This window comes from Stylophora pistillata, chromosome 12 (genome assembly GCF_964205215.1).
Source record: "Stylophora pistillata chromosome 12, jaStyPist1.2, whole genome shotgun sequence".
NCBI classification, from domain to species: Eukaryota; Metazoa; Cnidaria; class Anthozoa; order Scleractinia; family Pocilloporidae; genus Stylophora; species Stylophora pistillata.
The window spans coordinates 10,346,485-10,373,786 of NC_142530.1; the positions used below are offsets into that span (position 1 = coordinate 10,346,485).

General features: G+C 38.8%; 1 protein-coding gene across 1 annotated transcript; it reads left to right on the forward strand.

The window, feature by feature from the left end:
• Nucleotides 1–26,566, forward strand: LOC111333223 (DNA (cytosine-5)-methyltransferase 3A). Its single transcript, XM_022938764.2, has 21 exons — nucleotides 1–141; nucleotides 3,775–3,984; nucleotides 4,635–4,796; nucleotides 5,780–5,881; nucleotides 6,498–6,708; nucleotides 7,509–7,634; nucleotides 8,093–8,134; nucleotides 9,314–9,393; nucleotides 10,042–10,089; nucleotides 17,482–17,546; nucleotides 18,255–18,309; nucleotides 19,680–19,805; nucleotides 20,167–20,251; nucleotides 20,669–20,745; nucleotides 21,124–21,192; nucleotides 21,370–21,460; nucleotides 21,958–22,106; nucleotides 22,423–22,508; nucleotides 23,679–23,754; nucleotides 24,726–24,859; nucleotides 25,834–26,566. Exons 1-21 carry the CDS (start codon nucleotides 136–138, stop codon nucleotides 25,976–25,978), a joined length of 2,145 nt encoding a protein of 714 aa, XP_022794499.1. The 5' UTR covers nucleotides 1–135; the 3' UTR covers nucleotides 25,979–26,566.
• Nucleotides 26,567–27,302: the final 736 nt, after the last annotated feature.

The window sequence follows — 27,302 nt, forward strand, 5'->3', positions numbered from 1 at the left end:
ATTTGCATATGCACATACCAGAACTTACAAGCTTGGGTGACCTGTGCTCCCTAGTTGTGCTTTTAGTCAGCAGGGGTTTTGGCACAATCTCAGATCGCTGTTCACTTTTGATCAGATCAGATTGCTGCACGTAGCATGGCGGTAAGTGTCTTCAGTTTGATCATTCTGGTGTTTCAGTTTGCGGTTGAGTTATGTGGTTATATCAATAAACATTGTCACGTTTATTTATCACTAACTGTGAAAAAGCTACGCTAAAACAAAGCATGCTCGAGTTTATGCAAATTAAGAATTGTTGATATCAGCTGTTTCTTGCAGAGATAACACGTCAATGTACGTTTGTTTTCATAGCGTTATTCAATTGGGTAGTCATTACGAAAGATTTATATCAATCGCTACTCATGTCATTCCCAGTCAAAGTTAAAAATGGTGATGGAAAGTGACTGTTATGGTTCAAAGGAGCTGAAACTAATTGTGCAAGATTGGTTCGACTTGGATCGCGAAAAAGGTTACTAAGTTGATCAGTTACACACGAGTAAAGTTGGAGAGAAGAAGTTCAAGCTCTTGTGTTCAAAACAAATTAAAGCAATTGATCTCCACTCCTTGAAATATCCTGTAAGAAGTGAATTTCCAATTTGCACAACCGGTCTGATGAATATGGAGATTGCTTCTTTGGTAGGCGACAGAAAGCTATTTTTGGCAACTATTGTTGTCTGACGATATCAAAACCACATTGCTCAGTGTCCAAGTACTGTAGAACTGATTTCCAAATATTCACTTCATGTCATGAGTTGTAATATTTATTATGGGAGGTTGCGTTGATTAACTCGGCACGAATGAAAAAGCATTCCGAAAATTACAAACTGTCGTAAATAAATAACCTCAACACTGCGAGGTCTCACTAATCAAATGCGAGGTGTACAAATGAATTGGACAATATGAAAAAGTACATAAAAAGTAATCTTTTACATCCGGCTGAGATTCGTTTGGAGCTTTCTTGGTTTTGGCTTCGTGATCCGAACTATCATTCGTGTGCAACAGAATAAATGACTGTGAACTTCAAATCAGTTTTTTATTATGAAGATACAAGTTTTGGATTGGACATGACAGCTGTAATGCCTAATTCACTGTTGTCAGGTCTCATGTGCAGCAAGATAGTCAATTACTAATTAATGAATTATGAAAATTACAATAATGATGATCATGGCAACAGCAGTGAAAATGACAATGGCAGTGACAATGACTGGGACAGCAACACTCACTGTGACAGTAAGAGTGATATTAACACTCATGCTCAATGTATTAATAAAGCATGACAGGCTTACAGACAACGATTGTCTATGCTTTAGGGCAATATAATTATCTCAGTGACAAGTTGAAGACAAGGAGCAGGACGAGTACAGTTACAATGATAACAACAATAACTAAGATGACCGATGGAGACAGTGACAAGGACAACCACAGAGATGATGACAGTTACAATAAAACAGATGACATTAACAGTGACTACAACAGAGACCATATCAGTAATCATAACAGTGACAATGACAATAAAAGTATCAGTGACCATGTCAGTGACAATGATGATGAAATGACAATGGTAGGAACAATGTTAATGATAAGTATTTACCCAAAGTGCCCAAGCTACTGACAGAGGTGTTTTTTAGAGCAATCTCTTTGATTAACTCTTCAACTTGCCATCAAAAAATTATTTATTATGTAGCATCTCCCTATGAGATTTTGTAGTTGTTCGTACATCTTTATCCATGCTCAGTGACAGGAAATTCAGTTGATTGTGTTATCAGTTATGAAATCTGGCCAGAAAGTCAAGTAAAATTCCAAAGGAGTGAAATGATTTCATTAAAGGAGCAAAGTGTTTGTCTGGAAAGTGTACGCAGACTGGGGAGATAAATATTTTCAGTTTTTTTGCATGGCATTCCTAGATAATTCATGAGAATTCATGTCCTCGACTAAACCCTGCTTTGAAATTTCACATGAACAGGAAACTGAAATAAACTAAGGAGCACCTTAGAAATGTTCATATCAAATAGACATCAAAACCATGCAAATTGAAAAAAATGTATCAAAAACAAATTTGTACAAGGTGCATTAAAAGTCAATTAATTGTTTCCATCATTCATAATGGTATCTTAAGAATATTTAAGAATAAACACTAGCGAGAAAAACACACAACGTTTCGATGACTCCATGTCATCATTCTCAAGTGAGAAGAGAATGAAAATGAATAGTTAATTTATACCGTACGAAGGTGGCAAACGTAAAAAGTTTAAAGTATTTAAAATATTTAAATAAATAATTGTGCATGTTGAGTGTAAACTATTAAAGAAATAGTTTCGCGCGTATGGAATCCGATTGTTTGTTCAAAGAGGGCTTCATCTTCTTTATGAAAAGCATTTCATGAACTAAACAGTCCAGTTTCCCGGTGCACTTTTTAAGTACGTTGAAATGCTTGGTCAGGTGGCCGATGGTTTGTAGGCCGTGGTCGTTCCTTAGATGTTTGCCGATGGCCGAATTACGGTGCTCATTAATACGTTGATGTAAATGCCGGCTGGTGTACCCGACGTACTCTGCATCACACAGATCACATTTATAATTATATACAACGCATTGTTGGCTAACTATAGGAGGTTTAGGCTCACGTACTCTGAGATCTTCAGAGATTTTGCGACTCTTGAACACGGGATGAAGGGTGTGATTGATTTTGTTGCTTAGATCTGATAATTGCCTTTTCACTGCGTCAGCTGACTTTTGATCTTTAAAAGGCAAAACCACTCGGTGAACAGCATTTTCGTTGACGGATAATTGAGCTTGCACTCCTGGGTTTTCCGACCTAACTGAGGTGACAAAGTGAGAGATGGTGGAATTGATGAGGTGGTCGGGATACTTGAGGTTTGTAAACATCATCTTTAGATGATCACATTCAGATTTGAAGGACTCCCATGTGGACGCCTGCCTTTTAAAGATCAAAAGTCAGCTGACGCAGTGAAAAGGCAATTATCAGATCTAAGCAACAAAATCGATCACACCCTTCATCCCGTGTTCAAGAGTCGCAAAATCTGTGAAGATCTCAGAGTATGTGAGCCTAAACCTCCTATAATTAGCCAACAATGCGTTGTATATAATTATAAATGTGATCTGTGTGATGCAGAGTACGTCGGGTACACCAGCCGGCATTTACATCAACGTATTAATGAGCACCGTAATTCGGCCATCGGCAAACATCTAAGGAACGACCACGGCCTACAAACCATCAGCGACCTGACCAAGCATTTCAACGTACTTAAAAAGTGCACTGGGAAACTGGACTGTTTAGTTCATGAAATGCTTTTCATAAAGAAGATGAAGCCCTCTTTGAACAAACAATCGGATTCCATACGCACGAAACTATTTATTTAATAGTTTACACTCAACACGCGCAATTATTTATTTAAATATTTTAAATATTTTAAACTTTTTACGTTTGCCACCTTCGTACGGTATAAATTAACTATTCATTTTCATTCTCTTCTCACTTGAGAATGATGACATGTAGTCATCGAAACGTTGTGTGTTTTTCTCGCTAGTGTTTATTCTTAAATGTCCAGCAAAATCTAATGTCATTCGAATATCTTAAGAATACTAGCATATATCACTTGCTATTTGAGCATGAAGTTTTGAAGATTAAGTCAAGATTTCTCAAATTCACTTTATAATGGACTTAGAACACAGCTAGGATTTCTTTCTTGTCGTTTTCTCACCTTTATTGTGCTCTTACAGTCCACCCCCAGCAACTCAGACTTAGTCAAACCAGCTGCAACAACTAAAAAGATACGAGCCAAGAGAAAGCTGAACTTTTCAGCCTCAGATTACAGAAGCAAGAAAAAGTTCCGCCTGAAAAGTGACATCATAATACCTGCCAACCCTCCTCAACTTAAAAAAGATTGTACTTCAACTTCAAGCGATAAGGAGACACCTAATCTTAAGGAGGTGAATTGAAGATAGAGATCTGAACGTCAATGTATAATCTGAGCAACTGTGCATCTACCCCTCCGTTAAGCCCAATAGTAACCCCAACTTGTTGTCAAAAATATCTACAAATAGTCTTTGAGGTTTAAATTGTGAAATTGATACTTTGTTGAATGTTAAAACAAATAAGGAATTTAAAAGGACACCAAGAAAATAATTATAGAGAAAAATCAAGCACAGACTAATAAAAAATCAGAAAATGGAACAAAAAATTTTTTTAGCTATCTCTATAAGTCTGTTCTAAGCCTCTCCCCACCAAGATCTCAATAGTAACTCTTCCTTTTGTTTATGATGCAATTCTTATGATGTCAGTAAGGCAAATTTGGTATCACATCACCTAATAACCTCCCAATTGACATTTTTCTTTATCCTCATTGCTTGTCTGCTTGATATTGTGTTGATATTGTCAGGAGAAATTCTGTCTTGGTCACTCAATAAGAGTTGATGACAGGTTAAAATTATAATAGCTTTTCCACTTTTCCGATTTAGAGTGATAGCATGTTGGAAACAAAGTAATTGTAAACTGATTATTTGCCTGATATATCTGCATACAAGCTGTATTTAAGGTCTCAGTTAGATTATTAGTTTGAGAAGTATTTGATATCTCGTAGGTAGAACCAATCAAATATCTCATTGGCCAGTTGACCTGGGGCAGATTGAAAGGATTTGACTGGTGGCCTGGGCGTGTCATTTCTCATATTGAAGCACAAAAGTCTCCGGCTGTGGAGGGTTCTTATTGGATCAAGTGGTTTGGAGATAGCAAACTATCAATGGTTTGTGGGAGTATTTGTAGTGTCAGCTCCAACGCTAATGCCAAACTACTGACATCAACCAATCATAATGAAGGGTTAACAATTGCAAGGAATCTCAAACTGCTAAATATTTTTGATTGGTTGGTTTAGAGAGGGGTGGGGGACTGCTATTAATAGATTATAAGAGTATTAATTAATAGACATACAGCAAATCCAAATACAAAGTTAACTCAGTTTTTTTTGTCCAACACTTACTTAGTGGTTGGGCCCCACCTTGTTTAATGTGTGTGGGGACAGATCTATGTGTTCTCTTGGTATAATGAAGAGATTTGGGATATAGGCTAAGGCAGAGAGAATTGGGATATAGGCCATGGCAAATGCTAGCAGGAATGCACTATCAGTCAGTGAACTCACAAAGAGCCCATGGGATACAAATTGACTGATCATGTGCAGGGCTTGACACTAACAGTAGCCCACTAGCCACAGACTTGTAGAAATTCAGTTTTGGCTAGTGGTTTTTTATTTCCACTGGCCAGTTTGGCTAGCAAACAAACTGAAATTGTTGTAACATCTAAGTTTTCAGTAGCCACTTGGCTAGTAAGTTGAAAAGTTTGTGTCGAGCCCTGATGTGGATTCTACCCATACATTATTTATGGTAACAACTATCCACTGACACGGTGGTGAGTGAGTGTTTTGGTATGTACTAAACAGTGAGATAATATTGCACAGAAAGATGATTTTTACTCATTTATTCCAGTAATATTTTCTGGCAAAAATATGCTCTCACTGCTTGGAGGTGAATAGTAGCAAAAGATACTCAGAGTTTAAGTAGTCCAACAAACTGCACCTTCAGTGCTATTCAGTCACTGTTTTAGTTCAGTCACTGTTTTAGTTCACATGTATATACCAATTATGCATTTTTCCTTGAAAAGAAAACTACTTTAGTTGATCTCTCTTCTTACTTTGAAGTCCCATAAGCAACTTACCAGAGGTGTATTTTACAGCTTCCTGTTGTATGTTTACGGCCACTTTCCGAGTTCAAAGAAAGTTTTCACCTTTCAAGGATGAGAGGTCTCTATAAGAAAGCCATCATTGACAGCTTAGAGGTAACTATTAGTACTTTTTGTTAATGCTTTTCATTTTCATTATTCACCTTCTGTGCTGTGTCCCGCTCTATACATCAGTCAGTCAGTCAGTCAGTCAGTCAGTCAGTCAGTCAATAGACTGTCTGTCCATTCCTCAGTTATTGTATGGTCTGCCTATCTATATGTCAGTTAGTCAGTAAGTCAGTGGACTGTTGGCTCATATGTTAGTCAGTCAGTCCATCTGCTGATATGTCAGTCAGTAAGTCAGTGGTCTGTTTGCCACCAGATAGTCAGTCAGTCAGTCTGTCCATATTTCAGGTGATCAATAAGTGAGTGAACTGTGGGTCTAACTGTTAGTCAGTCTGTCTGTCTGTCAATATGTCAGTCTGTCTGTGGAGTTAATGTCATTCACTCCAGTTAGTCTGTCAGGTATTAAGATAGCCATTAAGTATCCTCCCCAAGAATTCCAAAAAATATATATAATATTAATAGTCATTATATGAAATCTCATTAAAGAGCTGAACCTCTTGGAAAACCCTTTTTGGGTTTTTGGGAAAATCCTTAATGTAGAATCAGTATATAAATTCTGAACAATCTTTTCTAAACTTGCCTACATAACATTATATTTCTTCACCAGGTAGCAGCAAAAAGATGTGGTAAAGTGTTTTCTAAGAGCAACAAACAACAGTCAAAGAAAGGGAAGAGAGGAGGAAAGAAAACTGAACCAAATGCTGTGATGGAGAAAGAGGATGAACAACTTAGTGATAAAGAGAAAATAGAAATAATGGTGCAGTGGGCAATAAATGGATTTGAACCAAGTGGTCCAGATGGATTTGCACCAAGTGAAGGTAAATCAGACAGGGTTGAACTACCCATGACTGTTCTTACATGATGGGACATTACCTTCTCTGATGTCAGCTGTCATATTTCTTATCACAGTTATTGACCATGAAAAGTATGAAAAGTCTTTTTCTTTGGAAGTGAGGCTGCTAACTGATTAAGGGCACTGGAGAGGCTGTATTTAAAATCTAATGGCAATCAATAAGCAAGAATCGCTCACTGAACACATGATCTTGACTAATAAGTTATCATCCTACTAGCTAGGGCCTAAACATTTTGGGTTTAATTTGCCGTATCCATCTCAATTTTTTAGGGCAATGACATGATTCTTTAAAATCACAAAATTGATAGCTAGCCCCTTACACCAATTTTTTTTTTAACTTAACTGCGCTGAATGAAGCACTGATTCTCAATAAATATCAAATCACCTTTTAGCCAAAAATTAAGCCCTTTTTTATGCACAAGTTATTGGGCAGAAAATTATTCTTTGATTTATTCCTCAATCAGATGATTGTCTCTAAGTTTTGGTTTGTATAGATACTCAAGACAAAGGAGGAGTAATTGTGTGATTTTTCTGAGACAGGTAGTATTCCAGTCATAATCTGAATGGTGTTGACTATGCCGCGCCTCAGAGGCATAGTTTGTATACAGTCAGTCTTGTCTTGGCATATTAGTCAACATTGGGTCAACAGTGGGTAAACAATGTCACAATTAAAGATTAAAAATGGTTTGACGATCTTTGTTTCAAAATTTCTCACGTAAGATTTTATACCGTCTGTACATAAAAATAGTCTCTTTCAACTCCTAGAGGATATGGTGGATATTCCAGCACCAGTTCCTCAAATGGATCTAACATCAGAGGAAATGACTGCTGATCAAAAGGCACGCTTTGGTAAACCAATCAATGAACCAAACCTGGCAGAAGATATCAAAGGTAAAGATTTTTCTTTCCCAAGTACAGTCTGTAATTCAGTCAAGAGGAGAACTTGATCGTAATCGATGGGCTAGTCCATTTTACAGGTGGAACTGACCATGTGGTCCCATTCAAATAAACTGCAAATACATAATAAGAAGTATAATTATTGCGCGATTTCTTGCAGGCCTCAGTTCTTCACAAACATGCAACTTACTTTATCTCTTTCCTAAGGTTTTACTTTTTTCTTGACAATGAGTTTAAAATTAAAGATGTTGCACAGCACCAAGTGTGGCTGCTACACAATCATGACTTGTATAGATGAAGCATGTTTTAATTTGAGGCCACAATATTACATTCAGACCACAGCTCCTGTCATATACATTCATCATGATGGAAAAGGATTTAAGTTCTTTTATGCACCCTGGATTATTATAATTTATGATGATAGATGATTAAATAAATTTATTTTTTCTTAGTTCTGTTTGATGCAGTAGTTGATGGAAAAAAGAAAATTACAGGTGAGAGTGTTGCCTCATTTGAAACTCATTTTCTTTGCTAAGGTTTGTTCAATGGTAAAAGATGTAAACAATAAGGAAAAACTTACCAGTCAGGCAGTTGGTCATCAAATCAATGATTCACTCAGTGACAGTAATAGTGGATAATCTGTCAGCTATCACAATGAGCTTGTGAGTCAGGCAGTCAATCTGTTAGTAATTTTGTGAACCAGTTATTCTGAGTCTGTCAGTCAGCCTGTCATTTCTTTTGTTGGTTGGTCAGTCAGTGTGTCAGTCAGTTAGTAAGTTAGTAAGGCAGTCAGTCAGTCAGTCAGTCTGTCAATAAAGACTGATAGTTTCTAACGAAACTGTACTGATAGTTTCTAAAGAAACTGTTTGGGGCTGCGTCGGTGGGGGTAACGAAATAATTTGAATATATCAACAAAGTTGAAATGGTAAATTGGCCACCATTACGATTATAAAAGCTGACGTTTCGAGCGTTAGCCCTTCGTCGAAGCAAATAGGGGAATTGTGGGTTGTGTGTGCTTTTAAAGGGAGAAAAAGGAGCTATGTGATTGGTGTCAGTCCATCTGTCAGAGTCTGTCAGGCAGTTCGTCAGTTAGTCCATCAGTCAGAGTCTGTCAGGCAGTCAGTAAGTTAGTCAGTTAGTCAGTCATACATGTAGTCAGTCTTCATTCAGTCGGGTAGTTAGTGAGTCAGTCCATCAGTCAGTCACACAATCAGTCAGTGAGTAAGTTAGTTAGTTGGTGAGTCAGTTATTCAGTCAGTCAGCCAGTCCCATCAGTCAGTCAGTCAGTCAGTCAGCCATTCAGCTAGTCAGCCATTCAGCCAGTCAATCAGCCAATCAATCAGCCAGTCAGCCAGTTAGTCAGTCAGTCAGCCAGTCCCATCAGTCAGTCAGCCAGTCAGCCATTCAGCCAGTCAATCAGCCAATTAATCAGCCAATCAATCAGGCAATCAGCCAGTCAGTCAGTCAGTCAGTCAGTTAGTTGGTTACTCAGTCAATCAGTCATTCTGTCAATGAGTCGGTTAGTCAGTCTGTCGTCATACTCTCAATCAGCCAGTCAGTTAGTAAGAAGTCATTCAGTAAGTTTGGCATTCAACCATTTTATGCTAGCTAGCCATCTTCATCAACTTTCTTAGGTTACTCATTCATATTTTCTTTGTGTTGCTGTTCTGTAGGTATCTGTCTGGCATGTGGTGATGATAAAGTTGGCACTGAACATCCATTATTTGAGGGAGGTCTGTGTAAAGAATGTAAGGTATGAAAAACTATTTGAATATTTGATATAACCTAATGCTATGAGTGCAAATTTATGTATATCATGTGTTAAAAGTGCCTATGAAAAGAATTTTTTTTCTCGGTTTTTCTTAGCTTGAGGCATATAAAAAACGATTTTAACCTTTCATCCGGCCGGAAATGTCATGAAACCCTTTTTTTTTTTAGTTCAAAACACGCGCTATTTGCGAACGAAATTGTCCCCTCTTCCGCGCGGCCAAAACGTCGCGTGATTTTCTTTCGTGACGTCAAGTTGTGTACAGCCATCGAAACCAACATGGATGACAGTGCGGCAAAAAGAGTGATTCTCTAATCTATCGAATTAGCAGAGTGACACTCGCTCAAATGAATGATTGACTCGCCTCTCACCTCCACACGTTCCGCAATTTGGTGTTTTGTGTACACAAAATTACGTCACGAAGGCCGTCGCAAGGGTTGAACTAGGTTCCAGACCCCGAGACAATTTTCACTATAAAATGGTACTTTTTAGAGCGCAAAAATTCAGGTTTGAAAACGTTTCCGCCGAATTGAATGTTAGAATCAATAAGAAAAACCGAGAAAAAAAATTCATGTCATAGGCACTTTAAGGATTCATGTTGATTTTAAAATGAGTCTGAATTGTGTATTTTAGACCTCTTTCCTGGAAAATTTATACCTCTATGATGAAGATGGTTCTCAGGTAAGCAATGTGACGTCTGATAGCTTGCTTTAATCTTTCTTCATTTTGTAATTACGTGGTTTTCACCCTTTTAAACTATATAAATAACCCCGAAGGTTGGATACACTGAACTGAAAAATATCAGACTCTTCGATCTGTCAAATTATTCTTAAACCCAGTTTTCCCTTTTTCTGTGGTTGAAAACACTTGAATGTAGTTGATGGCTAACTAAATGAAGGAAAACTACTGTTAGCAGCGAATTTTTGAAAGCTATGTGAGTGTTCTTTGGAGCAACAGAGGGCTACATGAAGGGTTGATGAACAGTCAATGAAACTGTAACTATGTGAAGTGGCTTGCAAAGAGACAATTCCACATCTTGTAGATAAATGCAATTCACTTAAATTCCGGCTTAACTGACGTAGGTTGAAACTTAAATAACAAACAGTTACAATAGTTACACAATATGCATAAAGAAATAACGAACATCACGACGGAAAGAGGACTATAAAACACTTACATTGTTATGGCCACAGAAAAGACCAAGGTAACTGACGTTTAACTGCATTAAATAAAAAAATAAAAATAAAATTGTGAATTTATATTGCGCGGTTTCCATGACGGGATGATCAACTGCGCATTACAACAATGCATGGAATAAATGGAATAAATACTAAAACATCATTACAACAATGCATGAAATAAATACTAATTACATCATTACAACAATGCTTTGTAATAGATACCAGTTACATCTTGTGTAGTATAAAATATTAAAAGCTGATCTAACTAAGAATAAAAAGCCTTACTAAAAAAATGCGTCTTTAAGAGTTTTTTAAAAGTGTCGAAAGATTTAGCCATTCTAATTTCCGAAGGTAAATCATTCAAGAGTTTCGGCGCCGAAGCAACGAAAGCACGGTCGCCTAGGGTTTTTAAAGTTTTAAAATTCGGGTAAGATAGCAGTATTCCGTAATTAGAACGCAGTCCCTATCTTGAATTTAAAGGCTTAATTTTGACAAGATCGTTGATATAGGACGGTGCGGATTTGCGAATGGCTTTGAAAGTTAAAAGTAGAACCTCAAAATTAATACGAAATGAGACAGGAAGCCAATACAGCTGACCAGAGTTAATAGAGGGAACTATTAACGGAGCACCGGTGTAATGTGGCAAACTTTGCCCTTCATAACAACAAGTCTGGCGGCTGCGTTTTGAACTCTCTGCAATTTGTCGATATGGCACTTGGACACACCGTATAATAGACTATTACAGTAGTCTATTCGGCTGCTAATAAAGGAGTGAATAAGAGTCGCAGCTGAGTCCATTGAAAGGTGTTTCCTTATACGTCTAATGAAATACAATGAAATATATGAAGTTCATATATTTTGTACTGCGGTATTAGATACATATGATGCACGATCCTCGCAGTAGATAGCGCTGATAGGCCTGATTTTTTTCAGGTCTGATTTTCGCTATTGCTTAAATAGCGCTATCTACTGCGAGGATCGTGCATCATATGTATCTAATACCGCAGTACAAAATATATGAACTTCATATATTTCATTGTATCTCATTTATCACCTTCACGGGTTTATTACGAATCAACTTCACGGCCTGCTCCCAGTTGGCTTGTTAGCTCAATTGGTAGAGCGCTGCACTAGAATCGCAGAGGTCTGTGGTTCGAATCCCGTACAGGCCTGATTTTTTTCAGGTCTGATTTTCGCTATTGCTTAAATAGCGCTATCTACTGCGAGGATCGTGCATCATATGTATACGTCTAATATTGTGTAGGTGATAGAAAGCAGCACTGCATATTTTGGTAATGTGTACGGCCATCGTGAGTTGATCATCGAACCACGCGCCCAGATTCTGTACCACAGACACTTTGCCTACATCGCAGTCTCCGACCCTGATAGTATTAACAGCAGCTTTTTTCAGGAAATGTCGTGATGCTATTACAATAAATTCAGTTTTGTCGTCATTAAGCATAAGTTTGTCCGTGGTCATCCACTGCTTAACAATAAATTCAGTTTTGTTTATTTATTACAATAAATTCAGTTTTGTCGTCATTAAGCATAAGTTTGTCCGTGGTCATCCACTGCTTAACATCCGAGATACAGGTTTCCATTGATCTAATTGCGTCGTCTTGACCAACAGCACAGCTTGGGTTGAACGATAACTAAAGCTGGGAGTCATCTGCGTAACAATGAAGTTTTGGAAGGTGACGACCAACAATGTCGAAGATTTTGCTTGAGTATATGTTAAACAAAACGGGGCCTAGACACGATCCCTGGGGAACGCCGTAACGAAGATGAAAGACGTTTGAAAGCGCTCCCTGAACAGATATTCGTTGTGATCTTCCGGCTAGATAAGAGCGAAACCACGACAGAGCAGTTCCATTGAGACCCAGCTTTGATCTTAAACGTTTTAGCAAAATACTAGGGTCCACAGTGTCGAAGGCAGCGCTCAGGTCTAAGAGAACGAGGAGAGTCGCGTGCCGTTGATTCATGTTAATCAGAATGTCATTGTGAACTTTCACCAAAGCGGTTTCCGTGCTGTGAAATTTCCTATATGCAGACTGGAATGCTGGATACAGATTGTTCTTAGCCAGGTGCAACTGAATCTGATCTGCGACAGCGCTCTCAGTGAGTTTGGAAATATAGCATAAATTGCTGACAGGGCGTAGATTCTTAAAATTGGACGGGTCAGATCCACACTTCTCCAGTAAAGGTTTTACTATTGCCTCCTTCCATAAATTAGGGAAATGACCAGACTGCAAAGATGAATTAATAGTTAACGTAATTATAGGCAAAAGAACATCTATGCACTCAACTACTAGTGACGTGGGTACAGGATCTAGTGAACACGACTTCTTAGAAGATCGCATAATAATGCGCCGTACATCATCCACTGACAGCGATTTGAAGTTGGTAAGTGACTTATAAGCAGGAATGTTATCCATAACTTGTGTCAACGACCTGGAATTCAAAGCGCTTCCTAGTTTAGAGTGAATGCGTGTCACTTTGTCAATGAAGAACCTGCCAATGTTGTTTGCGACCGCCTCAGCGTTGGATCCGCCGGGCAAGGATAATTTCTTAGATTCTGATAATAAGGAGTTAGCGGCTTTAAACAACCTGCCCTGGTCAGCGCTATTTTTCTTGATGAACTCGGTGTAGTATGAACCACGCGCATGGTTCACCAGCAGTGTTGCATGGTTCTTTTTCTGTTTGAAGATAGAATAATGCATTGGATCCTTTGTAGCTCTCCATTTACGCTCCGCTTTTCTCCTTTCTCTGATAGCGGCCTTGATCGAATCATTAAACCAAGGCATACGAGGCCTGTTGACCACAGTTTTACTCTTCGAAGGAGCGTGAGATTCGATGAGCGATGAAAGGGTTGAATTATAGCAGCTAACAAGATCATCCAGGCTTAAATTGACAATGTTGTCGTTGCACAGTGCTGAATTAGCAAGATCACTTTTAAAAGATTCGATATTAACTGACTTGAAGTTCCTGTAGGTGACAGTTTTAACACTTGCTTCAGGCATTATGGAATTGAGATCACAGAGAATAGCTGCGTGATCAGACAAAAATTGACTGATCGTGGGATTGTTCTTTATGATTGAGTCTGATTGACGAGTGATTGTCAGATCCAAGGTATGACCAAGGTTGTGAGTAGGTCCAGTTACATGTTACTCTAAGCCCATGGATTTCAAAGTGTCCAGAAAATCGCCAGCATCTGCATCGCCGTCTACATCGACGTAAAGATTAAAATCGCCGACGATCAGGATTGGTTGCATAGATAAAACAATCGATTCTAAATATGACGTGAAGTTGCTAACAAAGGAATTGGTGGAGGGCGGACGGTAAACAATCACTAGTCTCACAACGAATGAGCCAGACTTCACTAAAAGCTCAGAGAATTCGAATGATGAAGATGAGGAATTATTATCGCTTTGTTTAGTCCCAACCACTGAGATGGAATCCTTATAAAGTAAGGCGACGCCGCCGCCTCTACGTCCGATACGAGGATAACTCACAAGCTTGTAGCCAGAAGGAATAATCTCAAGCTTTGCAGCAGTGTCGTCTGCCGTTAACCAGGTTTCGGTAAGGGCGAACAAATCAGCGTTATAGTGACTCACCAATTCCAGAAAGCCGGCAGATTTTGATTTGATGGAACGGACATTGATCAGGCACAACGAAAGCGGCAGTCGTGATAAGGTTTTCGGAGAATAAACTGGGTTGGATGTTACATTCGTAAGATTGTTGATATTTCTTGATCGAAGAATTGATCGAGACCATGAAGTACTCACATGCTGCCTGAAATTGCTATTTAAGGAAGGTCCAGGATTAGGATTAATATCTCCGCATAAGGCCAGTTGATTTAGTTGAAACGTAGCTGCGGTGGCAGAATAATAGACAGTTCTTGTGGCCAGGTATGCTTTCCTCCTTGGTCGATGAACAAGATGGCGGAGATGATAATAATGCAATGCATATATATTCGCTCGGACGAAGGGCTAACGCTCGAAACGTCAGCTTTTGTAATCATTACGGTGGCCAATTTACCAGTTCAACTTTGTTGATATATCCAAATTATTTCGTTACTCCCACCGACGCAGCCCCAAACAGTTTCTTTCGAAACTATCAGCCTTTACGCATATATATTAAAGCGGAGTAAGCAGGCGGAATCTGTTATTAGGTTTGTTTTATCGTCGATAAATGGATGCTCAGTAACATTGCTGAGCCGTTCGTGGTAGTGAGAGCCGTGAAAATAATGAAAATCAATGTTAGAGTTGAGTAAGACCAGCAGAAGGAGAAAGATACGTGTGAACCGCCATTGAATTTCCATACCATAACTTTGAAGCTTTGATTCCTGGCTGCACAAGTCTTAAAAAAACGCCGATTTGTTACCGAAGAACTGATTTCCAAAACTGCATGAACAACCGATCAACAACCGAAGCAACAGAATAGGAAATCAACCATGCGAACGACTCAAAATCCGTGTTTCCGCGGCAATACAGACATGGTATCCGGACAACTCGCCCCTTGGACAATTAGCCCCAGACAACTCGCCCCCGATCTTCAGACAACTAGCCCCCAATATGAAAACACCTATGTTACGTTGGAAAAATATATTTTTATGCTCATAAAGTAATAATTTCTGGAAAGAAGAAGAAAGTTTGTTTTTTAAAGTACGTTACGAGACCGAGACTTACGTTCGTAACGATCGATTGTAACGATCGCGTAAACACATGTACGGGACCATTTTGTAATCCAGCCATAACATTTGAAGTTACTGAAATGAAACAGATCTAACTGTTTGTTTTTTTTTTTGTTTTGAAGCATTCTGTACTTTAAAAAACAAACTTTCCTTTTCTTTCACGAAATTATTACTTTAAGAGCATAAAAATATATTTGTTTAACGTAACATAACTGTTTCCCTATTGGGGGGCAGTTGTCTGAAGATCTGGGGCCAGTTGTCTGGGGCTAATATTGTCCAGGGGGCAAGTTGTCTGACATTCACAGACATTACTGAACTGAAACTTAAATAACAAACAGTTACACAATGTACATAAAGAAATAAGGAACAGCACGACGGAAAGAGGACTGTTACGCCGCAAAATGTAATAATCGCTGCAAAATGTAATAAAAAGTAAAGTAAAGTAAAAAAGTAAGTAATTTTATTTAATGTGGCACCACACTTAGCTTCAAGCTACTTTCTAGGAGGCTCACAATAAACAACAGAAACAAATAATTCAAATTGAACATAAATTGTTAAGAATCCCAATACTGACGCAAAATGTAATAACAATCACCGCTAAATGTAATAATTCACTCAATCCAAATGTAATAACTTTTCAACGCGAAATGTTATAACTTTTCTAACGCATTATGTAATGACACAAAATGTAATAGATCTTGAATGACTTGTATGCTCTGAACTTCGTTGTGTTTTTTTATCTCAGATTACGTGAATCAAATAAAAGATTTTCAGGTTGTCTGGTTAACTCTAAAGGCAGGATTCCCTCGCTTGTGAATTACTGTTGAAGTGTCTTTCAATTCGGTTACTATAAGGACTGACTCGCCTTCTCTTTCATGATGCAAATTTCATTCTGTTCATATCGTTTTCATAATACTTAAACTGTTTAGGTGTGAGAATGTAGATTGTTACTGTTTACGACGCTATTTTGGTGGGTAGGCAAATTCCATTGAAAGCGAAGTGTTAAGTAATGGGCTAATTACCCTTGACCTCTTTTTCAAAACAAGGCCTGGTGCTCAACCATTCTTGTGAAAATGAGTTTAATTTGCATGTGAAGGAAAACTTATTATCATGTGAAAGGATGAGCACCAAGACTCGTTCTGAAAATGAGGCTAAGGGTAATTCGGAAATGGGCTATTGCCATAAGACTTTACTCCAGACAACTGCATCGGAAAGTACGTTCTACCGGCACGAAATCTTTCGTGGTATCGCTTTTTTAGTTTTTTTAAGTTCATTAATTTTGTTCTAGACTGTCAAGTCTGGGGGTACATATTTTGCAAAGGGTTGTTGGACAATCCGAATTCACGTCTAAGGAAACTCAATAAAATTTTCGAGCTTCCGTGAGCAAAAAACTTTCATGTGAATTTAACACGCCCAAACATTCAAGTGTTTCGACACAATCTGCCACATTTTATTGTCTAACCAATTTGCGTTTGGAGAGTGAGCAAGTCAAGTTTTGGCAATTTCGCCGTGTGTTTCGGCACTTTAGTAAAACACAGATTTTTAAACACATCGACTGCTTTTTGTTTGTAACTAAAATTATGGTCACTCCACTTTTTTACGTGTTTCAAGGGTAGAAACACACAGGGGGGCTGTAAAAACTTGACGTGTTCATGTTCAAAATTTTAATTAAAAGGTTTGATCAAAAACGCAACGGTTTGTCACGATATGCCACAGGTGGCCCAAGCACACTTTAAAAACCACACAAGGAACACAATTTGCATATCGATTTATAAGGATTTGTATGGGATTTTCTACAAGATATCCATGGAGATAGTTAAAAGTGAAAATATTAAATAAAAATTGCTTACCTTATTCCATACCGGAGTGTTGTTTGCTTCTGGTGTCGTTATTTTACCGATTTAACTTGATTTAGGCGGGGTTTTTTTTAATCCTGGTTTAACCAATAAGTATAATTACAGAGTGAAAAGACTTAAATACCTGAACTTCAAACACGCAAAAAATTCAAAAAGAAAAAATGTCTCACTTAGAAGTTACAGTCAGAACATGGCTTTTTCAAAAATTTTCTGTGGTTAGTTTGCCCACCTATTTCAACTGCTAGTCAACAATCCACCTTCCTAACAATGTATAAGCACACCACTTTTAAAAGAACTAAACTATTAAATAACTGCGCTCATTAACCTTGTATTCTGGTGTTAGATGTATTGCACGATCTGTGGAGATGGAAAGGAAGTATTTATGTGTGATAGCACTGGCTGCTTCAGGTAAAAGTCTGAACTACTTGTGGACAGTATTCTTGAAGCATTTTTGGAATAATGAGAACAGGTTACATTATAGTTGGAAGCAAGGGAATCGCTTGGTTTTAGTTGGCTCTTTTTTATGTAGTCCCCCTTGACTATGTGTCAATGAAAGACTGCCGGCTTCGGTGGATAACTCATACCAGTTTGGACTGAATTAAACCACTTAATAAAGTCAAACTAACTACAGGTGTACCTTGAAGACTCTTTTTCAGAGCTCATAACTTTCCATCCTTATCGAACTGATATAGTAATTAGCAATTAGGTTTTTCACAAATTAGACTTGAACTCTTTACTGACAAACAACTCATTATCTTATTGAAGAGCTACCCTTACTTGAATCAGTGGCGGATCCAGGGGGAGGGTCCAGGGGATCCGGACCTCCCCCCCCTATCAGACCTGACGCTTACAACTTTGAGACTGAAATGCTTACATCCGCAGGATCGTATATCACTTTTTAACTGGCTGATTTTTTAAATTAATGAATCCAAGTAAACAGTAAGCGGCCAAGGAATTAGAACGTGCAACCGCGACTGGTGGGAGGGGGTGTGGGGGAGAAGTAATTTGCCTCAAAAGAGTCCAACAGTCCTTTCTGAACCAAAGTTCAAAAATTCCTGGATCCGCCCCTGTGAATCATTAGCTCAAATGATTAATTGACTCAATTACCTTTTTCAGGTCATACTGCAGTCTCTGCATAGGCATGTTATGTGGAAGAAATGCAGTCAGAGAGGTAAATTAATGTAAGCACTGTAATTCGCGGCCGACTACCCCCGGGTCCCCATGGGTAATCTGTTCATTTGTCAATAAACAACTGCTGCTGCTGCGAGTAGTGCGTAGGCTTTCCATACGACAAAAAATTCCCACTTGCTTAACGACTATTACACTCTCTTTTATACATAAGAACTTTTCGTTTTAGCTTGCAACCACGTCCTCAGTATTAGCGCTGCAGAAAGAATAGATAGTGTGAAAAACGGTCCAAAAAATGTTTTAAAAATTAGGTTAAAAAGTTGTCCGAAGTTCCATTGGTGCTGTTGATACTCATGCTGATGAAGTTGGTGATAGTGCACCCGCTTGAGAGTTTGAAATAGACCAATCCATGAACTGTAACTACCAAAACGCAGCGCACTTTCCGTACGGAAATCGTAAAGTTCCCAGCATCGGAAACGACCTTGAAAGAGTGGATTGTCAACCAGAGAGAAAATAGCCGTGCATTTACTATCGTCATGCTTTGACGCAAGGCGAGAGAGTTAGCAGAGCAGATGAATGTTGCTGATTTTTTCGGTGGTCCTAGCAGGTACTGATAACAGATTCAAGCACCGAAAGCGTGCGAAAGAGCCTACGGTATCCATTGAGCTAACCGCCTCCCGGTTAGCTCAATGGATAGAGCGCTGTACTGTTGTGCGGGAGGTCGAGGGTTCGAGCCCCGGCCGGACCAACACTCAGGGTCTTAAAATAATTGAGAAGAATTTGCTGCCTTTCTATAACATCAAGAAATGGTTAGATATTCTAGTCTTCTCGGATAGGGACGAATAAATGGAGGTCCCGTCTCCTGCAAGGTTGGGGTGGGAGACATTAAGTCTTACTGTGTGATGGATGTCTTCCCCTGGGGTGGGATGGGTGGGAGGGTGGACTAGCACGAATGGTTCCTATGTTCCTTTCTAGTCCTTCCCCACTGCAAAACTTAATGCATTGAAAATGGACTAAATTAAACTAAATTAAATTATATATATAGAAATGTGTTGAGTATCAGGGATAGTGGAATATTTTCTTGATATTCCCTGACGATGCCGTAGATCGGCGAAAGCTTGGAATGAAAAAGAAATACAATAGCTCAAGTCCTCAATCGAATCTTCTATTAAATCAACATGCTACTGAAGGAAAACTTAGAGCATTTACTAGAAATATGGTCTTCTAGTGTTTCGATCAGTTGTAGAGATACTCAGCTATATGTGGTTCTGCAAATTATTTGGGTTTTGTGGATTGCTCACATTTCTTGATCATTACAAACATATTGAAGATGTTCAGGGTATTCTGAGTTTATTTTTACTCACAATTCAATCTCAATTTAATTTTGAAAACTGTGTTATTTTTCTTGTGTAGATTGCCGCAGCTGACAATTGGGTCTGTTACATGTGTTCAGGAAACTCTCAAGGACTCATCAGACCGCGACACAATTGGTCTGCTAAACTGCAAGAGTTCTTTATGAACGACAAAGAACAAGATTTTGTAAGAACCTCACCTTTTCTTTGTTCGCCCGTGTCTTGTGCGTCGATCAATTCGAAGCATCAACATCCCCCACCAACCCCAGGTATTTGATTGTTATCTGTGCAGGTGGGGAGAGGGAGGGATTTGAACCTTGCGTAAGTGGGGTTTGGAATTTGATGCGGAGGTGTTAAGTCTTTCCAACAGAATACATGTGTTTATCTTTTCCTTTAGAAGTGAGATAACTCAGAAGTTCTACATGGTCCGGCTAGGTTTTAAAGCTGGGCATTTGAACGTAATTTTAGGCCGGGGGGGGGGGCTGCTGTGTGAGTTATGTTTGACTGTTGTCATTTTATTTGAGAATAATATCTCGCCTTTTTCGCAGAAACAACCATACATTTTCCCTGCAGTTCCCCCTGACGAGCGCAGACCAATTCGAGTCCTGTCGCTGTTTGATGGAATAGCCTCTGGTTAGTGTTCCACATAACTTGAACTACATTTGAACAACAGTCTTAGATAGTCTCGGATGACATCACATCCTGTGATTGGTCGGGAAATCTCGCTACCCGCCCCCTCACAACCAATCAGATCGAACATTCTGATCGCGAAATGCTGAATTGCACCTTCTGACGCTGAGTGTACTTTGCTTAACCTTGTATAGTGACTCGTTAAGAGAAATTTCACTACTCTCAAATTGTACTCTAGAAAAAGTTTCATGCTAAGTGTTCCGTACAAAGTTTCTTAACGAATTTGTACAACAATCAGCTTTTCCTTCCCAACAGCTCAGACGACACTTTCATTTTATTGTTGTTGTATGGAGAAGTTACATCACATTGAAGATTGAATTGTTAAGAGCGTCAATGTGTTGGTCTGATTCGCTCCTACAGGTTTCCAAGCCTTGAAGGAACTCGGTGTTGAAATCGAAGTGTACTACGCATCTGAAATCGACGAACATGCCATGCAGGTCAGTTGGAATGGAAGTTACATGACCAGCCATTTTGCTTTATGGTAGCTCGTGTTTTTACAACGGGGGAGGCGGGTGTGGGGGTTGTGGGGGAGGGGGGGAAGCAAAAGAGAGAATCTCGTTAACAGCGGGGTTGTTAGTTCTGTAATAATTGACGTTCAATGTAACAAAATGTGAACGCGAGTCTGTGAATTTGAGAAATTTCCTTTTTCTTTCGTTCTGTTTCATCAATATTCTGCCCCGAATCCAGCTTTTTGGCGATACTGACGCAAAGTGGTTCAAAATGTTTTACATGATAACCATAACTGTTAACAGAAGAGAGAAAAAGAAAATTGTTCTCAGTATTTTTAGTGACATATATATACTCCTGCTTTCCAGGTGGCCAAGGTACAACATGGAGCAAAGATTATCCATGTTGGTGACATTACGCAAATCTCTAGAGATAAGGTGTGTGCATTTTATATTTGTTAATATTGGGCTTTGCATCTTTCTTTTTGTCTGTCTAGTGTTTCATTTGAGTGTTCTTTGAATTTTTTGTTTCTTTGGTTTTGTTTGATTCTGTTTTGAATCTGAGAGACTTTGCTAGGTTTTGCTCATTTTAGTATCCATATGTGATGTTGTAAGGTTGAAGAACTTGGACCATTTGACTTTGTGTTTGGAGGAAGTCCGTGTAATGATCTATCCATTGCAAACCCAGTGAGACGAGGAATTTGTGGTAAGTTGAGAGAATTAACGGTTCTTTGAAAGGTATACTGCAGCATGCTGCCCTTGTATTATTTGAACAGTGTCTTTCTACTTAATTTAAGTCCAGCTTGACAAATCACAAGAAACGTTTCAGATACATGTGTATTGAAAATTTCGGACCCCAGGGAACTTAAGGCGTTACACAACAAATGTTACATCATAAGGTGTTAAACCTTTGGCCTGTAAGAGTCACTAGCATCTAAATTCTCCTTACAATATCACCCCTGAATTACACATTAAGGTCAGGAGAATAACGGAAATGATCTTCAACTACAGAAGCTGTTGATTGTTGAACAAATTCTCCTTGTCAGCACCTTAAGAAATGTACAGCGAACCGTATGGAGAATATGCATTCTGATGTTAGAGTGTAAAGGGTTAAGATAAAGTGTTTGTTCATTTTCGTGTGTTGAAATAGTCACCATCCTGCTTGCAAGTTAAATGTATGCTGCTTCTTTTATTTTCACCTAGAGGGAACTGGCCGTCTTTTCTTCGACTTTTTTCGCCTCCTTCAGTTCGTGCGGCCTAATTCAGATATGGAGCGACCTTTCTTTTGGCTTTTTGAAAATGTCGTTGGCATGAGAGCGGATGACAAGAAGATTATTTCAAGATTTCTAGAGGTGAGACATTGTTTACGTTGTTTAACTGTGCACGCATGACAGGTTTTAAAATTTGTTCTTTTCGTTTCGGTAAAAGGTCGACTTTGTGAAATACTCTATTAAACAAGCTGAAACCCCTAGTGATCTAAGGTTAATCATGGAAGGTTTTCTAAGCCGACTTAGCTAAGGCACTATGATTCCGAATCAAGTGTTATTACTCAATCCTCACCAATGTGCAATCACCAATCATTGCTGAGGAACTTCTCTGGCTGTCTCGGTTTGACAGTAGTTCAAATTAAATACAATCATCAAGCAGAATTTTGTTTCTCGATGGCAGTGTAATCCCGTAGTAGTGGACGCCAAAGAGATCTCTCCTGCTCACAGAGCTCGTTATTTCTGGGGAAATCTGCCCGGAATGAACAGGTAATTGTTATGTTCTGTGGCTTTTTTTATACTGTACTTTTTCATGCGGTCTTCAGTGTTGATTCAAACTTATCCGAATTTTAGAGGATAGGTCTTACTTTATGTGGAGAAACTGAAGAAACGATAGTCATAGTATTATACTCATTGACTCCGGTCTATCGCCTAAACCACAACACATTCCTTTTTACAATAGAATACAGTTTTGACTTGAGAGTCCAAATTTGCGGTGTTTGAGGCTTGCTCGACTCGCTTGCGAGAATAGCTGCTTTGGCGGGCGCTTCGTGTCTTACCAGCCGTGGTTTGATGTTAGAAAAATATATTTCTGTTCTCACCTTGAATAATTCTTGGAAGCAATTGTCCTTGCTATAAAAAACAGCGTTCATTCAGAAACTTTTATCATATGTTACGTGCATGGTACCTGATTCTTGCTATTTATACTGTAATGATTTTAAAATCGAAATAGTCTATTAGTCATGGGGCCGGAGGAGAGTTCAACAAAGATCGGCATGTTTAATTGGAAGTTTTTCACACAAGAACTGAGTACTCTAAACGTCTACATGTAATTAGAAGAAACACTCGCCTACCTGAAAGATCAGCGTATACAGTATTACTAAAAGATACCTGCGTAATCGTACAAAGAAATTTCGCAATAGTGTAACAGATAAAGTATGACATACGCCAGTCAAATATTGATATGTTTGGTATGTAGGCAGTGAAGTGTAAGGCTCTTTTATCGAGCTCTTTGTTAGATGAGTAAAAAAATCCAAAATTATTGCACCTCAGATAAAGTGACAAAACTTGAATTGAAGGTAACGGAGCAGTTCGAAATGTATGCCTCAAGTTTCTATTAGACTTGACACATTTGTTCACGACATTGGTAGCTTCTATAAGAGATACACATTCAACACTCTGGCTGTAAATGATTCTGAGCAAGGAACACGTGGCTCACTCCGCTTCTGGGAAGGACAACAGCCCTTCAGTAGGGAACCGTAGTAATTACGGAGGGAACTTGTTCGGTGTGCAAACCCACAGTTTCGTCACAAGTGCATCAGATAACTACCATCATGTAAAACGTATTCATTGATGAAGAAGTCAACAAGGTAGTTAGTGAATAGACATTAAGCTGAGGTACAATGTTTGGTGCGTACGTTTGTGATTTTGGTTTCATAGGCCAACAGTTCCTTTACCCGGTGACAAGCTTTGCTTGCAAGATTGTCTTGAAGCAAACTGTGGAAGGCAAGCCAAGGTAAGGCACCAACCACCACATGATATTTGTAAATTGTGCGTGTTTCAACAACAGCATCAACAAACTTTTATTGCTCATAAAAAGTGGTAGTAGAATGAAACACGAAAATTGTTGTATGATTAACAAGTAAAATTAAAAGAAGCATAGTTTGATAATGGTAGAACTTAAAGGCAAGAGGAACCGCGGAGTTTTCGAGCAAGCCCTTGTTCCTTTTAAAGTCAGTTTTAAAATAATAATAATAATAATAATAATAATGATAGTGATAATGATAATAATAATAATAATTGTAATAATAATGATAATAATAAATATATCTCGCCCGTAGGGCGAGTCAAAATACAAACAACAAGTAAAAATACTCAGCGATACTACACAACAAAACGTCTAATGAGTTATTTATTATCCAACACGCCAAATTGTTATTTCAGTGCGGGCGAATTTCGTGGATATTTATTTGCGGGGAGTGCGTGACAGAAGTATGCAAAGCGGAACGGAATTGGCGCTTTGTCGTGTTACTGTCTCTATTTTCTTCAATAAATGAAGAAATTTCCTGGTTGTCTAACTGTTTTTCTCCGTTCGATTCATCAAATAAACCTGGATCCATATTTGCGAGCCATTCCGAATCTTCGTCGGCGGAAATATGATTCAAATTGTCCGCCATTTTTGTTTTAGTAACTTCAATCCAGTTCTTTGCTTGCGCGATGCGAGAAAACCTGTCTAACCGGTTCTCTGGAGTACAAATACCGCATGATATTTATACTCGTCTATGGCGTTATTTGTACTCTACGGAGTGTAGTTGGATAATAAAAATAACAATTGAAAAAGAGCAGTAAGAGAGAAAATAAACCAGACTTTATAGCTAATGAAGTAATACTTAGTAAGACAGATAATTGAATTTCGATTCAACTGACTTCTCGATAAACGATCTATCTGTTTAAAAAAGTTTTTTTTTATCTTGTGATTTTTTATAGTTCACTAAAGTACAAACTCTGACTACCAACGCTAACTCTATGCTTCAAACCAAGAAAGGTCTGTTTCCGGTTCAGTATACGGGATCGGATGGACAGCTGAAGGAAGATGTGCTTTGGATCACGGAGATGGAGAGGTAATCTTTACGGCCACTATATAGAAATGAAATCTTTTTGTTTCTTTTATCCTGCGGGGTGGAGTGCTCAACCGAAGTGTGCCTTGCTTCAAACGCTAATCGTTCGCTCACTGGTGTACATGTGCATGCATTGTACTGCGAGAAGTGTCGTCAAGAGAACATGGTGCACCTTGTTGTCTTGGAAAACCAAAACCAAAACAATAGCTATAGCCTTTCAGAACAATGGTAAATATTGCCATCAGCCAAGGACAACTCAAGGTAAGAAAAGCAAACTGCACTAAGCCCGTGTCGAAATCACTCTCAATGTTGTAGTGAATTCTTGTTATTTTGTTGATTCACGCAGTTTTTCGATGGTTTTTGTCAATGGTTATGAGTGGTTGACCTTGAGAATTTTCTAATGTTGACCTTGCACGGACTTGCTGTTACTGGAACACCTGTAGGCGTATTTATATATATAGCACAAGTGGTAATGACTTCCTCTCCAAACCAAAATAACGCGCCAGGCCTCGTGATTTGTTTTGTCTAGTCCAAAAGTGCACTTGAATACGAGTTTAGGCTTAGCTGTGTTGAAAATAATCAGGAATTTGATGACACTTCCCTTACCCGGGTAATAACACCACACCATTCACTGTTACCCCTCGGCTAGCCCTCATTGGTTTTTCATTAAGCTACACCTGAGCCCCAGGGAACAATGCGGCCGAGTTCCTTCCAGCTCTTATAACATTTTCATTTCTTATAACATAGTATTTCCGCGGCTCATGGTTGGGATTATAGACCATCGTAGGTTTCCTCATTGCTAGCCATGTAAACTCTTGAATGGAGAGAGACACTGTGTAGTTAATACGCACAATGACCTGGCTCAAGGCCCTTCGGATTCAGAGTTTAGCACGCTGACCAGTAGAACTCTGCGTAATCCACGTATTAAAAGCTGCATTGAAAGAGTAATTTTACTGTGCTTTCCATCTTGCCTTCAGGTTGTTTGGTTTACCATCGCATTACACAGACGTCAGTAACATGGGGCGCTCACAGAGACAGCGGCTGCTAGGGAAGTCTTGGAGTGTTCCTGTAATAAGGCATCTTCTATCCCCTCTAAAGGATTACTTTAAATGTGAAGCATAAATCAAATCGGCTTGCATAACCGATGGATAACTATGCGTTCCTTCTGCGTACGCAGCTAGTTGTGTCCGATGATAAAAACGACTGTTTTTTCAAGTAGGTATCATATATAATCTAGGTAGCCTTTTTTCTCTCGTTTATTCAACTTATTATCATGTTCTGAGAATAGTAGTTGTTAATATTGCGATTTAGTTTTTTTCATATACAAAACCCCACGTTCCAGTTTTTTTCTGTCTGCAAGGAAACGAACAGAAGCAAAACACAAACATGAGCGTCTTTTTTAATTGGATGTTTTAGGTAATCCTCGTAAATTTTCAGAATACGAAGCGGAATCCTTTATCTTTGCCTCTGACGGACAGTTTCGCCAATGGTCAGCTCGACTTCTGGTGTGTTAGGGCGATCTCTACCTCGTTAGACCATAATCTTCACGTTCCGTTTTGATTAAGTTGACTCTGCCTCTTTTATTAGGGTTTCTGTTTTATGGGGAAGATGTTGCGAGGCGTATTATATTCTTCTGGGGTGATTGGCTAAAGGAACTTTTTTCCTTTTCTTTTTGATAGGAAGGGGAAATTAATAAAAATGTCCTTTGTACTTAGTGTCCGTTTCTTGTTGCTCCTCTCGGGTTTTTCTCGAGTTTATTGTTAAGCAGGGATCGAAAGCGTTAAAAGGTATTTATCTGGGCCACATTCCCCTTTCTACCTCTGACATTCACACATGATGTTTGTTTTTATCGAAACTCAACGTAACCACTGAAAACCAGTACCTTTTAGGACGGCAAAAATTGAAGCAGACGCTAAGTTAAGGAGGAGGGGAGGGGAGGGGAGGGGGAGGGGAGGGGAGGGGAAGGGAGAGGCCGGGGAGTAGCAGTTTTTTCTTTTTTTTTTCTTTAACGAAGAATTGTAAAATTGTAAAACTATTTTACTGTACACTGAATAAACAAGAAGCTTCGTCACAAGAGATCTCAATTTCATGAACTCCTTGAGCGATAGTTATAGCCACCAAAAGAGGACAGCAACAAATTTCTTGAAAAAGAGTAAGAGACTGAGTTGAAAGACCCGATCCTCTTCTTGCAACTGCTATTAGAAGAACGGTTACTGCTGTCAACCTCCATGAAAATTTCAAAGTCAAAATCAACTGTAGGTAAGATGAAATATAAGTCAATATCTTTAAAAGCAAAAGCTGTTTTATGCTTTATTTTCCACACTCGGAAGGACTCACATACGAAAATTTACGGCAATCCCGGCGATAGGAGGAAGCGCTTAGGGTTTACCTGGTGACTAATCTCAAGTGCGATGAATTTAAACTTGTTATCGGAGATAACTTCTTG

What these genes read in the sequence shown, in the direction of transcription:
- LOC111333223 (XM_022938764.2), top strand. An exon ending in CCTGGCAGAAGATATCAAAG is followed by an intron (nt 7,635 to 8,092) that starts GTAAAGATTTTT and finishes ATTTTTTCTTAG; the next exon opens with TTCTGTTTGATGCAGTAGTT. An exon ending in AGTGAGACGAGGAATTTGTG is followed by an intron (nt 21,461 to 21,957) that starts GTAAGTTGAGAG and finishes ATTTTCACCTAG; the next exon opens with AGGGAACTGGCCGTCTTTTC.